Source organism: Fonsecaea multimorphosa (genome assembly GCF_000836435.1).
Source record: "Fonsecaea multimorphosa CBS 102226 unplaced genomic scaffold supercont1.7, whole genome shotgun sequence".
Taxonomy (NCBI): Eukaryota; Fungi; Ascomycota; class Eurotiomycetes; order Chaetothyriales; family Herpotrichiellaceae; genus Fonsecaea; species Fonsecaea multimorphosa.
Genome location: NW_015971641.1, coordinates 480,578 through 496,217, shown reverse-complemented (window position 1 = coordinate 496,217; position 15,640 = coordinate 480,578). Strand labels below are relative to the sequence as shown.

At 53.3% G+C, this 15,640-nt stretch overlaps 6 protein-coding genes across 6 annotated transcripts; 1 reads left to right on the top strand and 5 right to left on the bottom strand.

Annotated features, from left to right (window-relative positions):
- Positions 1–431: 431 nt before the first annotated feature.
- On the bottom strand, positions 432–1,334 carry Z520_04406 (uncharacterized protein; the record flags this gene model as incomplete). Its single annotated transcript, XM_016774913.1, has 1 exon — positions 432–1,334. The coding sequence occupies one exon, from the start codon at positions 1,332–1,334 to the stop codon at positions 432–434; it is 903 nt and encodes a 300-aa protein (XP_016633893.1).
- Positions 1,335–2,225: 891 nt separating this feature from the next.
- On the top strand, positions 2,226–4,761 carry Z520_04405 (uncharacterized protein; the record flags this gene model as incomplete). The annotated part of the gene is made up of 4 exons (XM_016774912.1): positions 2,226–2,265; positions 2,385–2,665; positions 2,735–3,366; positions 3,438–4,761. The coding sequence occupies 4 exons, from the start codon at positions 2,226–2,228 to the stop codon at positions 4,759–4,761; spliced, it is 2,277 nt and encodes a 758-aa protein (XP_016633892.1).
- A 393-nt stretch (positions 4,762–5,154) lies between these two features.
- On the bottom strand, positions 5,155–7,702 carry Z520_04404 (uncharacterized protein; the record flags this gene model as incomplete). The annotated part of the gene is made up of 9 exons (XM_016774911.1): positions 5,155–5,423; positions 5,527–5,755; positions 5,870–6,120; positions 6,194–6,232; positions 6,321–6,389; positions 6,461–6,557; positions 6,611–6,781; positions 6,845–6,969; positions 7,030–7,702. The coding sequence occupies 9 exons, from the start codon at positions 7,700–7,702 to the stop codon at positions 5,155–5,157; spliced, it is 1,923 nt and encodes a 640-aa protein (XP_016633891.1).
- A 394-nt stretch (positions 7,703–8,096) lies between these two features.
- Positions 8,097–9,560, bottom strand: Z520_04403 (uncharacterized protein; the record flags this gene model as incomplete). The annotated part of the gene is made up of 1 exon (XM_016774910.1): positions 8,097–9,560. One exon carries the CDS (start codon positions 9,558–9,560, stop codon positions 8,097–8,099), a length of 1,464 nt encoding a protein of 487 aa, XP_016633890.1.
- Positions 9,561–10,111: 551 nt separating this feature from the next.
- On the bottom strand, positions 10,112–11,770 carry Z520_04402 (uncharacterized protein; the record flags this gene model as incomplete). The annotated part of the gene is made up of 3 exons (XM_016774909.1): positions 10,112–11,403; positions 11,462–11,589; positions 11,652–11,770. 3 exons carry the CDS (start codon positions 11,768–11,770, stop codon positions 10,112–10,114), a joined length of 1,539 nt encoding a protein of 512 aa, XP_016633889.1.
- A 1,056-nt stretch (positions 11,771–12,826) lies between these two features.
- On the bottom strand, positions 12,827–14,955 carry Z520_04401 (uncharacterized protein; the record flags this gene model as incomplete). The annotated part of the gene is made up of 6 exons (XM_016774908.1): positions 12,827–13,057; positions 13,126–14,151; positions 14,204–14,587; positions 14,642–14,767; positions 14,820–14,868; positions 14,936–14,955. The coding sequence occupies 6 exons, from the start codon at positions 14,953–14,955 to the stop codon at positions 12,827–12,829; spliced, it is 1,836 nt and encodes a 611-aa protein (XP_016633888.1).
- Between the last annotated feature and the right edge of the window lie 685 nt (positions 14,956–15,640).

Sequence of the window (15,640 nt, the reverse complement as noted above, 5' to 3'; positions counted from 1 at the left end):
CATAAAAAGGCCATGTTGCCTGTTCCGCTGTGTGCCTAGGAGTGTGAAATGCCCAGCACAATGTGCTGCAGGATGGTAGAACGGAATGACGAGGCACGTGCGAGGCTGGTGCAGAGCCTCGTGGCTGCACTTGTGGAGTGGTGATGTACGAGGTATGCCAAGACGATTAAAGACTGCTCGCGACTCACCCCTACAATAGAGGAGGCTCGCAACTTGCCATTCCTGTCCGTTGTAGAGTGTTCCCTCTATCTAACGACGGTACTGAGACCATCATTAAGCGCACTGGAAGTACAACATCAAGCAGGCCCAGGTGTGCTGTATCGACATCGATCCCTCCAAGCAATATGGCAGTAGTTCTACAAGTGGCCCAGACTTCAATGCTCATCAATCCCTTCCTGGTGGACTCATTCATTTAATTACCTAGGTATGCCTTAATCATCGGACTTGAGCGTGACATTGAGCTCCCCGATATCCTCGATTCGGGCAGATATTCTGTCCCCAGCCTTGAGCCAGGCCCCACCATGGGATTTCGCCTGGCCGCTGGGAGTGCCGGTGTAAATGAGATCGCCCGGCTCCAGGGTGACGTGACTGCTGATAACGGACACGATCTCGTCACACTTGTACAGCATCTCGTTTGTCGACGCGTCCTGCATCTTCCTGTCATTTACAAGGAGGGTCATTCTGAGGTCATCCGGGTTGGGAACAAACTTGGCTGGCACGAAGACGGGACCAGCGGGCTTCATGGTGTCCTGCAGCTTGCCGCGCATGAAGTCGATCTTCAGCTGGTTGTCACATATGGCGAGGTCCCGACACGAGAGATCCAGGCCGACCATGTAACCTGCGATGGCGGCGGCTGCTTCTTCCCGTGAAGCATGTCTCAGTCGTTGGCCTACCACCACCACCATCTCGAGTTCCCAGTCGAATTCTTTCGTCGTGCGCGGAATTTTGACGGTCGTCCCTGGTCCGACCAGCGTCGTCGTTGGCGGAGCGAGAAAGACGGGGAGAATGTCCCATTTGCTCAGATCAGTGAAGCCCATTTCTTTCAGATGGCCGGTGAAATTGGCTCCCGCGCACGCCACCTTGTTGGGATACCGGACTGGGGTCTCCAAGATGGCATCGCTGGCGGAAATACTGTGCGAGAGTTTGCCGGCCTGGGCCTCCTCGGCGAGCGTCTCTAGCGTCGTCAGGGATCGAGTCCAATCCTCAAGCAGAGACATGACCGTCGCATGTTGGAATTGTTGCGTTTGGCTTAGCGGATAGTATTTGTCGCCAACCCCGATAGCGGCGGTCAGACCTTCCGGGGTTGATAGCGTGGCAAGCGTGAAAAAAGTCATGGCAAGGACACGTGAAGAGGACTTTCAGGACAGTGACGTTCCAATTGTGCACTATTGAAGGAAGGCATGAGTAGATCTGTTCAAGGCTGTTCTGACGACCCATTATATCCATGTTCGTCGTGCAAGCATATAAGATGGTCGAGTCCAGAAACAATAAAGCTCACCTAAGTCCTTTGGCCGACAACAGCAAGGTACTGGTCTCGGCATCGTGCCTCCATGGGTCATGTCCACGGACTTCAGACTTTCGGGCGTCTGCACTGCAATATAGCAGGTCCCGTATCTGTTGCGTCCATGGGCGCTAGGGTCCCGACCCAGTGTGGTGGATACGGACAGCATACGAGCTACGATCATTACCAGAAGAATGCGAGCAGGGACTGGACAAGCCCGCGGACCCAAAGCTACTTGCAGTTCTCGTCCGTCAGGATTCGATCTGCGGGTGGAAGTCAAGGTTTTGAATGGAGAGCCTCGGCTATCATCCTCATGAGAGTCTTTGATCAAGCTACTCCGTACGGTGACTTGTGGTGTCCTCCACATGGCCCAGCCGCTCGCCATCTTGGAACCCCCCCCGTCAATGGCATCCCCCGCCTTCTACCCCGGCACGGCTGGGGAAGCTAGATCGGTATTTTCGTGTGCTCGAGGTGCTTCATGCGAACTAGATGCCTCGCCTACTTGGGGATCCTTTGGCCGGTCGTTGGCTGACACTAAGTTATCGACAGCTGTATCAGGGCTATCGCGACATTGCTATTTCAACAACCGGTGAAACCGCATACACTCGTTGAAGATTTCCCATGCTGCGTTGTCATCTCCGAGACTCCAGCTGATTGATCACCAAAATGAAAAGGGCCCGGAGCAACGCGTCAGTCCACCGCGAGAGAGGCTTTTCCCGCCAGGATGGCCTGTCGTGCAGATTCTGTCGGAGCAAAAAGCTCAGGTGTGACCGACTGACCCCGTGCTCAAATTGTACCTCGAGGCGCATTCCCTGTGTTTCGGTTGTCGACGGTATACTGACACCCTAATCCCCCTGCAGTCATTGACTGACCAGGCATGTAGGAATCACTTGGTCTGCGTCGCAGGAGAATACATTGTCTGAGTCTCCGGCAAACAAAAATGTCGATAGTTGCACGACCGCCGCCGAGGTCGAGACTAGTAACCTGTTGCAACGTCTGAAGCAGCTCGAAGAAGCGGTCTTTTCAAAGAAAACCCTGACCTCGTCGTCAGAGCCAAACCAACACCATGCTGAGAACAACGACTCTCCACCTCAATCCACCAGACATGAGCAGGGGATTGCTCCACAACCTCCGAGCGCACCTGAAAGCACAGGGACGGATGTGGTGCGTTTATTATTATTCTTCTGTTGTTCCTTTCTTCAGGCATAAGTGAGTGCTCATGTGAATGTCCAGAACTCATACGTCCTAGTCGGAACTCCGTCGTCTGTCCACAAGCCACCCGCAGTCTCGGAGCTGGTGGACATCCTGCCGAGCTTGTTGGATGCCCGGGCGCTGTTCGCCTTCTATGTGGAGAACCTGAATTGGTATCTTCCCATCATTCACGTTCCAACGACACGCCGCGAGTTCGAGAAATTGTACAATTGTCTGCAAGACGGCACGCAACCACCAGATTGGCCGCGGATATCGCTCTTGGTGGCCGTCTTATCCGTGGCCGTGTACTTCTGGCAGGACTCGACCACCACCGGCCATGCACCATGTCCGATCAAAGACCCCAAAGCCTGCTGTAGAAGTTGGATGATATTGGTTGAACGCGCCCTGGCCGAGGCCAACCATCTCATCTGTCCTCTGCTGGAAACCCTGCAGGCAAAAGTCCTGCTTGCGCTATTCCTCCCGACCTATCCTCAAAACACCGGCCGTAGAGGTCAAGTAGCACTTTTGATCACCGAGGCTCATGTCTTACAACTCAACCGGATAGACTCGCCTCGCCAGCGCAAGGCCCGAGAAGAAAGCCCCCAGACCCAGGACGCTGCGGTAACATTGGAAATTCAGCGTCGGGTCTGGTGGGCCATTGTAATGGCTGACTGGTGAGTGCGGCTCGAGCGTGTCATTCTCAAAATGGAAATCCCGTGTTAACGCAGTATGCTCCAAACATCAGGATGTGGGCGTTCAACAACTGGGGCCAACTCGGGTCGTACTTGGTCCATCCCGACCACATGAATGTGCGATTCCCCAGCAACGTAGAGGACGACAACATTCGACCGGGCTATAACTACGACCAACCGCTATCGGGCCCGATAACGGTGGTGACTTTTTTCATCGCCCGGCTGCTCATTGCCAACATCATACAGAAATTGACGGATGCCGTGAGCAAGGCGGAGCTGAGCGACGTGGAATTCGACTACAGCGCCGTCATGATTTTCGACAAGAAGATCAATGAGACCTACCAATCCCTTCCCGCATATCTCCACTATGAGACGGGCCAAGAATACCTGAAACGGCTGTTTACGGAGCGACCATATCTGGACCGACAACGAAAGCTCTTGCTGTTCGGATTGCACAACTCCCTCGCATTGCTCCACCGGCGATTTCTGGCTCGGTCTTACCAAGATCAGCGGTACACCTACAGCCGGATAGTATGCCTCCAATCCACACGAATCGTTCTCGAGATGCAAGAGGCCGTGCGGGACTCTCTCTTCTGTCGTGCCTGGCTGGTCGTGTATCATGTCTTCATCGCAACCACGACGTTGGCCATGGACTATGTCTACATCCGCCGGGACCCGCGACTGGCCGCGGAACGGAAAGCGGAGATCTTGAAATGCTACCGCATCCTCGAGGAGTGTGGACAGCAGGATCCCGAGGTGAAACAAGGCATGGAGTCTCTCAAGCGGACCGTGCAAGGGTGGAAAGGGCGCACCACCACCGACAACACGCGCCCGCCACCGAGCCTCAGTGCGTCCCGCCGATCTACGTCGGGGGACTCTTTCGAACAGATTGAAAGCTGGCCGACGGCCCCTCGCTCGAGCAGGCTCGGGCTGCTCCAGTCACAGCCGCAGCAGATGGGTTGTTCCCAACCCCCCACCGATTTGCCTGGAGGATTAGGAGCGCCGCCGTCATGGTGGTTGCGGGAAGACCTGCAACACCACATGACCCAACAACAACAACAACATGCTGCGTTCGAATGTTCTACTGCCTGGTCTTCCGTGGACGACCACCCGGATTGCTGGCAAGGTTCTTCGCGCAATCTGCCTTTGCCTCCCGATGTCTCGCACGTAGTTGTGGCTGCAGAGAATGAATCCGACGCGTCGGGCATGGTGCCGCCATCTGACCCTTCGACATTCACTGCGCCGTGGAGGCAACCCGGCGGCAGCCCGAATCTGTGGTTCCCTTGCCTCGATGCAGACGGGTCCGATCCTTCCAACTTCCCCTGGGAAGACATGTTCCGTGACCTCGGGGTTCAGCAGTCCCGGGCGGGCTTTTAGGCGTGACTGTGTTTGTCCCTGATACTTGAATATTTGGAAACTCAGGTCTCTCTCATTGCCGCGCCTCCGATGGGGGAACAAGTCACTGCCCGATTTGATCTGTTTGAACGTGTACAGAGCGCTATTTGCATACTCCCTTAAGATTGACATACCTGCCTCTTTTTTTGTGTCAGAAAACCAATCTTGGTAATATTACAGTCGTCAACAAGATCTCGATACAGAAAGGTGGCAAAGCCTTGTTTAAAGAAAAAGGGTCGAGACAATTTTAGATATTGTATCTGGGGTATTATATGGTATCACGTGAAGCCCTCACAACCTGTGCCCAGTTCTAGTGCTTATATTCTGTTATAAACCCGACGGTCTGCATCTCCCATAGACGACAACTTGCCATCGTCATATTGTGATCCCTTCTTGGTGCTGCAAGCCCAAAACGTTAGGTGTGACAACTAGGTCGTCCACCCTGCTGGACGGAGCCGATCTATTTTGAGCGACTTGAACAGGAGCAGGAGGAGGAGAAGAAGCCGCATTGATGGAGGGGCTTGGTGTGTCCTTGTATATCTTGAGCGGCTTCCCTTGCACATCGGCCAAGATTTGCAGGGCGACGAAGCGTGAAAAGTAACGTGCGTGACCACAGCCGCCGCCCATGTACCACAATCCGGGATCTAGTAGTCAAGACATAAGTAGGTATTTTAGACTCTTGGTCGAGAGCATTATTCAAACCGCGCGGATTAGGGTTGGGGGAAAACGAGAGGGGACAAAACTTACGGCCTGTCGGTTTGAAAGCCCCTTCGAGCTCGCCCTCGGCATTCAACCCCCAGTAGTCTTCTATGCCGCTTGCGATGTCGTTGCCTAGGAGGTCGGCGACGAATTGCCGCATGTTGCCGTGAAACCCGGTGGCAAACACGACCACTTCAGCCTTGATCTCGGTGCCGTCGCTAAAGTGGAGGCCCTCGGGTGTGTACGCGTCTATGAATGCGTCAGACTTGACCTTGATCTGTTCAATAAAAGCCCGTTAGCTCTTGCACCTTCGTGAATTAGAAAGAAAATGAGAGAGAGCATTGGTTTAATGGAATAGCAGGCGCCAGGCCAGGCCAGTCCTCCAACGTACCCTGCCATCAGCAATCTTGGCCGAAGTGCCAATGTCGACGTAATGTCCACCCTGTCTCTCGGTCTGATGATGGAAGAAGTCACCGAATCTCACGAGCTTGAATCCTTGGCGCTCGAGAGCATCGAACCGTTCGGCATTGGCTCTCACCAGGGAGTGGATGAGTTTGTTGGATCGCTCCCGAGTCATCGCGGCCGGGCTTGAGTAGTGAATGCGGTCGGCCAATTCGACATCGAAATCGGCATTGTAAACGGCTGGTCATTTTCCCTCAGCGGTTGTTTCCTCGATCGAGCTTGGAGAGGTGCAGGCGGGAATTTCTCAACGTACCATCCATTACGGGCGCGAGATAATCAAGTGGGACCATATCTGTTTGTTGCAGGCGCCAAGTCAGCTTCGTGAAAGTCGACGATATCAAGAGGTCTCTCTTCAGACCGCTCAAGCTCTTTGAACTTACATGTTGGACCACGCTGGATCATCGTCACTGACAGACCATGCTCATACAGATCTTCAGCAATGTCGTGTCCTGGGAGGGTCGTTATTAACATTGAACGTGCCGGCGCGGATGCAAATGGGTGCACAACTCCGACTACTTACCTGTGTTTGCAGCGCCAATGACAATACCTCTCTTTCCTTTCCAGGGAGAGCCATCTTTGTAAGCAGACGAATGTAAAACATCACCTTTGTATGATTCCTGCGGTATAAATGGTGAGCTTGGTGATGGTGGTTGTGACTCGTGACACTTACACGACCCGGGAACGCGGGCATGTAGGGGATATGTCCACCGCCACCGACAGCCATGACGATGTGTTTGGCGGTCAGGGATATGTCGTGCCCATTGCGGACTACGTTCAAGGTCCATTGTCGTTTTGCCGCATTCCAAGAGCCACCCTTGATGACAGTGGAAAGCCAGATGTTCTGCATAGCCGGGTGCGTTAGCCCAAAGATACCAGCACCGGGAGAAAGGCACCAGAAACCCACGATACCATATCGCTCCGCCCATACCCGGTAGCCTTTGGCCACTTCGTCTTTGGATGGGTAGAGGGAATACTCCTCGTCAAAAGTTCTTTCAAACGGCAGATGGGCCGTATGTCTCGTGCCATGCACTAGTTAGGATTCCTGGTTAGATTTGCGACAAACTGAAGCAATCCAAAGACAAAACTCACACCTGGCGGCGTTGTATCTGCAGGCCCAACTGTCACCAACGTGGGCCAGTTTCTCCAGGATCAGATAGTCAACACCCAGTGCCTTGAGACGGCCAGCGGTGCTCAAGCCAGCGGCGCCGCCACCAATCACCAGACACTGGTATTCCGTTTTGGTCGATTGCTGAAGGCCCAAAGTCTTCTCTCGTGCCATAGTGTCCGCACTAGGGTAACCGATGAATCTTTCGAGAATGGTTCGCAGCACCCAAATCTTATACGACCCATCTTTCTCATAAGCAAGCGATAGGAATCCAGAACAGATCGCTGGTAGCGGTCCGTTGGTCCTGAAATTGAATCGCGCATCGATCCAGGACGAATCAGTTCCGGCATAAGCAATCGCGCATGAGTCCTTCAACAACTGAGGCTCGCATGGCGAGTGATGCTGCGCAAGATGCTCCCAGGCTGCAGCGATTACAGGCCCAGAGTAGAAGGTCCTTATCGTCCCGCTCAGCGCGAAAGAATCTCGCCATAGTGCATCGGGACAGAAGTCGTCTGAGCGCAAGGTTTCGAAGGATTGTAGGAATCTGGTGACAATGTCGGTCAAGTTCGCATCGACAGGGACATTTCGAGCAGGCAATGCTCCTGGCAAGGTCGTTAGGACGTTGGTGAGCCTTGTGGGATACTTGGAGGTACCCATGCTGGATGATGACACGGCGCCATCAACTGTGGTCTTTCCTGATTTCGAAACCGATATATAGATGTGCACCAGCTAGAGGCTCCTGCATGTTCAGTGGCACCACTGATCTCCACATCTCGAGTCTCGGGTTTGGCCAGGCCTCACGTCGATCGACCAAGTCCTTGAGTGATGAGAACCACTGTCCATGGACTGTGGCCATGCTCGCAAGCAGTCGTTATCTGAAGTCTCGGACTCTTTGCACGGTTGGAGTCCCAATGAAACACTTTCAGACTCCGAGGACTGCCGCGGACAAGGGCGAAGTTTCGCGGACTAGGGCGAACTTAGAGGGGATGAAGGTTTTGATTATGATGAGCCCAGTCTGTGGCCTAGCTTGAGGTGCGCAGTCATTTTCAGATCAAAGTAGGGACTGTATAACGTAGGACGCCGCAGTCATGCCTGCCACCCTGCCAGAGTAGAGGCAGGGACCAAACATGGTGCCCTCGAGGGCAGCCTTGCCATTGATGCAGCCACCAGCCATCCCAGCAACCTCCCCGGCCGCGAACAGACCGCGGACACAGTCACCAGAGCGACCCATCACTCGACATTTCAAATCGGTGCGCACTCCGCCAAATGTCTTTTGTGCCATGGGAAAGATCTGGATCGCCGCCAGGTTCCGTTCTAGAGGAACTGCGTCCTGCAACGGGCGACCGTGCTGGGAGTCACAGCTGAGTCCCGCGGCGACGTCTGCATTGAAGGCATCGATGGTGGACCGAGTTGCGTCTGTGGGTAAGCCAATGACCTCTGCAAGCTCTTCAATATTGTCTGCCCGCCATGCATACTTCGAGTCTGCCCAAAAGGATCTTTTGGCGGGAAGGTCTTGGCCATCGGAGGGAGGAGGGAAGTAAGCCTCGTTGTTGTATAGTTGGAGATGTTTGATTTCCGGCGCACTAAAGACCATCCACGCGGTTTGGCCAAGCTGGTTCAACAAGGCCACCGAGCCGACGCGGGGACCCGTCAATGACTCGTCATGGAAGCGCTCCCCTCGACTGTTGAGCCAGATGTCGCCCCGAAGCAGGCGAGGTGCAATGCCACGGGCTCCGCTGGGGTCTGTTGGATCTGGAGTGCCGACCGGATACAACCAGATGTGGTCTAGACAGCAGAATTGGGCATCTGCATCTCGTTGCAGCATATCATGCCCTTGGCCGAGAGCACCGACTCCGCCGCCGCCGAGCAGACGTGGTATTGTTCGCAGCCTTGGACACCATTCCAGCACCTTCGTGATGTTGCTTGCATACCCACCCGTACAGACAATGACGGCCGGACTGATGACCCTGTATGTCTTGCCCTTCGCTTCGACTTCCACCCCAGATACCGTATTGTTGTTTACGAGTAGACGTTGTATCCGTGATTGTGTCCTGACCTCGGCCCCAAGACCGTGTGCCCGTTTGAGAAGGGCTTGCACGACGGCCTTGCCCCAACCTTCTGGCTGGTGCCAACGAGGAAGGCTGTTTCCTTCGGGCTGCTTGACATCGGTCCATCGTATACCCAGCTGCTCAAGCCAATCGTAGACGAACGTCTTGCTGTTTTCCACGTACTGTCGCGCCCAGGCTTGGTCTACCGTCGGACCACCCAGCGCAAACCACTCCAAGAGCGCACCCTGAACTGTATCGTGGATGCCAGCACGGCGTTGAAGTGGCGTATCCACAATGCAACAGCCTCCTGCACTCACCGTCGAAGTCCCTCCAATCGTGTCTTGTGATTCAAACAATAGCACGTTGGCATGCTTGACACTTGCTTCGATAGCCGCCGAAAGCCCGGCAACCCCAGAGCCTACCACAACGACGTCGGTATATTCGTTAGGTAGACGCTCGCCAGCCATCCTCAGTTGCTATGGCGATTGCTGCAGTCACAACGAAGCTCGAATTCCTGAGAAATCCCGGCCTAGAAAGAGAGATGCCAAAACAAGGAAGCTTTCGACGCTGCAGATGATGGTGACGGCGTAGATCCCTTCAGTATATGCAGAATGGCAATCAAGACTTTATATGTTGGACCAGTCTGTCAAAAGGTCATGGATCAGCTTCTCTAACTTCAGCGCAATGCATGTCAGTTCCTAAGCGGATTCACTGTGAAGCAACTCAAGATGCCGACAAAGATATTCGGGAGCACCTCCGCGGACCCCAGATCTGTGTCTCCAAGCGCAGCCGTATACAAGCTAGGCTCATGACAGCGTGAGGCTGTAACTTCTCATGGTTATCTGTAACCTATATTGCGTGTGTACGTGACAAAACCCTGGATCTGCGACGCAACAAGTCGAATAAAACACGAACTTCTGTTCCTGGCCCGACTTTTCTGCATGACAAAGGGAAAAGCTATGTTCCCGCACATGACGCTCGGGATAGTTCTCTTCTCTAGCCAAGAATGTTGTATCACCTATGGTTTCCACCGGAAACCGGGATGAGCCCAATCCAAGTCGTGAACTTGCTTGAGAGAGAGGCCACTCAGCTCCGCCTCGGGGTCCTTGGTAGCTCTACGTTTGTTGTCCCATTTCATCCAAAAGATGACGCCAATGGCCAAAAGTAAAGATGTGCACGCACTGGCGATGTTGAGGCCGCTTCCGCGGATATAGTGTGGTGCATCAGAAGCCGTGAATGCCCAGGTAGAGATAAGGCCTCCGATGTTGCCGATGATGATATTGAGAGCGAGTGCCGAGGAGCGAGCCGTATCCGATACCACGTTGGCGGCCACTTGCGATTGGCAGAGGATTTGGAATGGCATAATTGCAAAGGCGATGATGACGGTAGCGCCATACCGGGCTTGAGAATCCAGGGTGCCCAAGAAGATGCCGTATCCTAAAATGACCAGTGGGAGGAGCGCGACCATGACGATAATCCGGCGGTCGAATCTCCAGGAGAGGTATGAGCCTCCAATATTGGTGATCAAGCCCACGGCGTACGGCGGAACAGACCAAAGCTGTTGGTGAACCACACTCTTGTTGGGATAGATCGACTTAATAATGGTCGGGAGAAAGAATGAATAACCCTGGGCGGTGATGTTGGTCAGACAGAAGATAAAGCCGACCGCTATGACGGCTGGATTGATGAGTCCACGAAGAAGTTTCGCCTTATCGATTCCGTCAAGGACCTCAGTGGTAGCGACACGTTCAGCTTTGATCCTGGCAATTACGATCTTCTTCTCTTCCTCGGTCAGCCATCGAGCCGTTTCCGGACGATCCGTGAAGAGAACCAACAAGAAAGCCGCGATGATGAGGGTGATCATTCCCTCAATGGCAAATATCATTCGCCAACGGGTCAGACTACCAAAGTGGTCCAAGGTCAAGATGGCGGATGCGGCCAGACCGCTGGTGGCACCCATGATCGGTCCCGCCGTGCTGCTCAAACCCAGACGGAAAGTCAGCTCGGCACGGGTGTACCAGCGGGAGTAGTAGTAAGCGCAACCAGCGAGCACGGGAGCTTCAAAGAGGGCGATCATGACCCTCAAAGCACACATCTGGGCCATGTTATGCGCCCAGGCTTGGAGGAGGCACATCAAGCCGTACCCCACCGTCATGGCGGGCAGGAACCATCCAGGACCAAAGTATTTGCATGCGACGAGAGCGGGCACTTCCAAAACAATGTAAACGACCCAGAAGATCGTCAGCACAATGTTGAAGTCGTTTCCCTGCATGCCCAGGTCCTTCTCCAGTCCGGCGAGTCGAGCATTGCCTTTCAAACAGGTCAGCCATCATTACAAGCACCACAAGGTCGCATTGATAGCACTTACCTATGTTGGCACGATCGAGGAAGGCCAGGCCAGAGATCAGAAAGATCATGGGGACGGTCCAAAGGTCAATTTTCAGCCGTAGTCTCCTCAGGACCTTGGGGTCGAATTCAGGAAGAGCTTCACTCTCACTGTGGCCCACCATCAGCACCAGTATCTTTGTTCACAGGGCTAGGAGAGGGTCAGGACATACTGATACATATTGGTGCCTGCCTTGTCATCGACAGATCCAAGTTCTTGATCTTCGCAGTGGATCACCCCATCCTTGTCGTTGACTCGCACACTATCGCCGACCACTGGTGATTGACTCATCTTGAGCACGAAAGTGGTTCTCTAAGCTCAAAGAAGCAGTTTCGAAACCTGGAGTCGATGAGCGCAAGAGCTGTCCAGATGCCAAAGTTATATAGACCTGAAGAATAAGGGTCTTCTAGTTGTTGTGATTCGGTCCCAGGACGACTATCGTCCCCAAACCCCTCGGTCCGGGGAAGTCGGTACCCACTGCGGGTTTCCCAAGAGTGTCTACGTGCCGCTAGTAAGGCTACTGCGAAGGACTTGCCGCGTCAGACGTCCATGGGCCCACCTCCGAACGGTGCCGCGGAGACGTGGTCAAATAAGCTTCCCATGAACGAGTCGCGGCGGCATTGACATGAACGCGCCCAGATGCCACGGCTTTAGGGGTCTATGTGATTTGGAATTCAACAAGTCGTGGCAGTCGGCTTCGAGCTGGAATGCGAGTGCCAATGAGCCGTGGAAACAAAACTTTGGAGTCCACTATTCGCAGCGTTATGCCCTGCCACGGGGCATTGCCCCGGTATGGACGGACCATGGAGAGACGGTCGCATGCGAAGGTGTGCCAGAGCGAAGCTAGCATAAGAAAACCATTGGAATGCTTGGGAGACTTCTGAAGGCTGATCCAGCGGCTTGTTCAAGACATGTTGTCAGCGATCAGGAAAGCGTGTTGGCAATTTCTGGAGGCGTGCCACCGATGTTGCAAGACAACAAATGAATAGGTCAAGCTCTAGCCCACAACAAAAGAACAAGTAAAAGGTTGCCGCAATGGCAGGGTTTGTTTGTTGAGTCTTCTGTCTATCTGAGGAGTAAGAAGAAGAGAGAGTCTGTGACTCGGCGAAATAGAATAAAAAGGTGTGCGATGTCAGGCTAACCCCGACCTGGCCTAGTGCCATATGCGACAACCGAACTCGATGCTCATCAATCTGAGTGGCTCTGTACCGTCTGAAACTATTGGATATATCTATTCCAGCCCTCTGGGAAATGGACTGTGAGATGACAATGGAGCCAGAACCTCTCCCTGATGAGAGACACGATCCGGCGGGTTGAAATCGCCACGCTTTCAAGTACTCTCCTCGTCTATTTGGTGACTGGGGGGGCGGTGGTATCTGCGAGCTTGACCTCGAGCACTGCACATCGACCCGCCTTCACGGCCGCCACACCCTGGGGCAACTGTTCCAACAACTCCGCCACCGTACTGACCGTCCCAGTCCATGCTTTTCCACCCGTTGCAGCCTTGGCGATACCGGGGTAATCCGGTGTCGGATCGAACGAGATATTCAGGGCCTTGTTGTCAACTTTACTTCCCTCCTGTTTGAGAATTAGCACAATGAGAAGACGATGGACAAGTCACCTTGACAAAAGGTGACAAGACTTACCCCATTAGGGTGAACAAGTAACATGGATCGCCGAGGCGCGTTCCATCCATGGTTGTTAAGGACAATCGTCAAGGTGGGTATCGTGTATCGCTGAGCAATCCAGTAAACAGATCCTGGTACCGAGAATAGGAAAGTCCCGTCTCCGACAATGGAGCAGACGAATTTTCCCTTGTTGGTCCCCGTCAACGCATTCTGATCACGGTGCTCGAAATCGGATGCAAGTTTTATACCCAACGCGCCACCTCCAGACCAACCGAGTCCCCCACCGCCGCAGTTGATCCAACTCTTGGGTAGAATCGCACCAATCTGATCTGAAATCACCGTGGCTAAAGTGACGGCCTCTGCGGCAAAAATGCAGTCATGAGGAACTGCTGCTCTGATTTGTCCACCAAGCACATGAGGATCGATCGGGCTTTGAAGGTCCGTCGGGAGCTTGGCCAGATCTTTGATTTGATCACGACGGGTCCGGTGCAGGATGGATCGTTTTTCGGTGAGAAACGAATACTCGGTACTCGATAGGAAATCCGAATGCTCGACACTTGCGGAAAGATAATCGTTAAGCTGACTCAGAGCAGTACCAGCATGCGCTTTATATCGCGCAACCGCAGGGATATAGTGGACCGGCATCTGCTGTTTCAGGGGATCAACGTCAATGTGAACAATCTTAGTACCCGGCTTAGGGTTACACTGCGTCGGTATCCAGGGAACATCGCAATCAATCACGAGTATAAAATCTGCCGTCGTAATTGCTGGGTCAATACCATATCTGAGCCCTAGGGCCGCGGGGTGGTCAGCGGGGAAACACATATCGGATCCGCCAGTATCTAGAACTCGTAACGTAGGGACTTTATTCGCGAGAGTAATGGTAGCATCAACCGCCTCGACATTTCGACCTGTGTATCCAACGATGAGGAGTGGTTCGTTAGCCTTGATAAGGTCCTCGGCAATCGTCTGAACTGCGGTGTGTGGCAATGCTGCATGGTCGACCGCCTTCCATACTTCTTGGTCTAAATAATAAGGCTCGATCTATCAGCAGTTAGTGGATTTGATGAAGTAGAGGTCGAAAAGCGCAACGTACTTCTTCCTCCATAGACTCTCTCGCGCCGTAGAGATAGACTGGGCCTTGTGGATCACTTGTTGCAAATTGCAGTGCCCGATTCACCATCTGTTTTACGTTTCGGCCACCCTTGATTTCTCCCGTGTATCTGCAGTATTGAGCAATGATCTGTTTTTGGTCCGGAACGTCCTGAATCCAGTGGATATACTCGGTGCGTGAGCCTCGATACTCTCCCTCGATGGTATAAGGTGAAAGTCCAGCGAAGATCAACACCGGCACTCGTCCACAAGATGCGTTGTGAACGGCAGCCGCCAACCCTTGGGTTCCGACATCAACGTGAACAATCACGCATTGTGGCTTATTGGTCAGTCGTGCCATGCCGTCGGCCATCGATAATGCTACCATCTAAGAGAAGACTTAGAGATGCCCTCCTTTGTGTAAAATCTGCTTGTCGCATACCTCATTAGGACATGTGATAATCCTTGGGAAGTTGCCATTGCGCCCCTCATTTTGTCCTTTCACGATCGCTTCGAGAATAGACGGATGGTCGGATCCCAGGTTTACAAAAACGTGTGTGATGCCGGCCTAATGTTGATCAGTATAAGGAAGGCTGCGTGTACAGAAGCTGTAATGCTACCTCCCAAATGGCCTCGAAAAATGCAAATGATGTGGTGTAAGAACCATTGCTACACGTGGATTAGTGAAAGTTGTTGTCGTCGCCAACGAGATGGCGAAGAGAAGAGTGCGCCTTACGATTTTGCGACAGAACCCATTGTCAATCGACCCTACCCCTCACGTCTTCACGAACAGTGAGTCTCCTCTTGTGGCCCTTTAGGCGAGACACTGGTGTTTCGTAGTATTGCTGTCCCGGATAAAGGCATTCCAAAACACCTGCAGAGGATTTCTGCGCCTCTATTATGGCTCGACACGACACCGCTGCCAGAAACATGGTAGCCTTCGGAGCCGATACCATAGCCGCAGGTGGAGAAGAGGAACAGCAAGAATTAGATCAGGGCCTGAGCAGTCCTGATCGATGCCCGCGGAGACGCCCGCGGACATCAACCAGATCTCAAAGCACGAAACTCAACTTTGTCAACAAGAGGAATGGATCCGCAGCTTCAACTCTAATATGCAGGAAGGACAGTCGAACAGTAAGGAGTATGAGTGTGCACACTCGTCGCGGGCTGTCAGCTAACCAGGGTCTGGACGGTTGACACACGCGTTGATCACACCAGCTTGATATGACATCTGGACAAAAAGAAAAGGTATGGTTCGCTATGCCGATATTGCATCGGTTCTCCATCGAGGTACCGGCAAATAAGACGGCAACCCCTGACAGAGAGGCACCATGATGGCTCGCTCTTTACAATCAAATTTGCAGTGAGAGGTCTCATCATTCGCGCTTACGCCAGAAAATCCAAGGTAAGGTCAGCTACTGGCAATTCCTCTGCTGGGCCT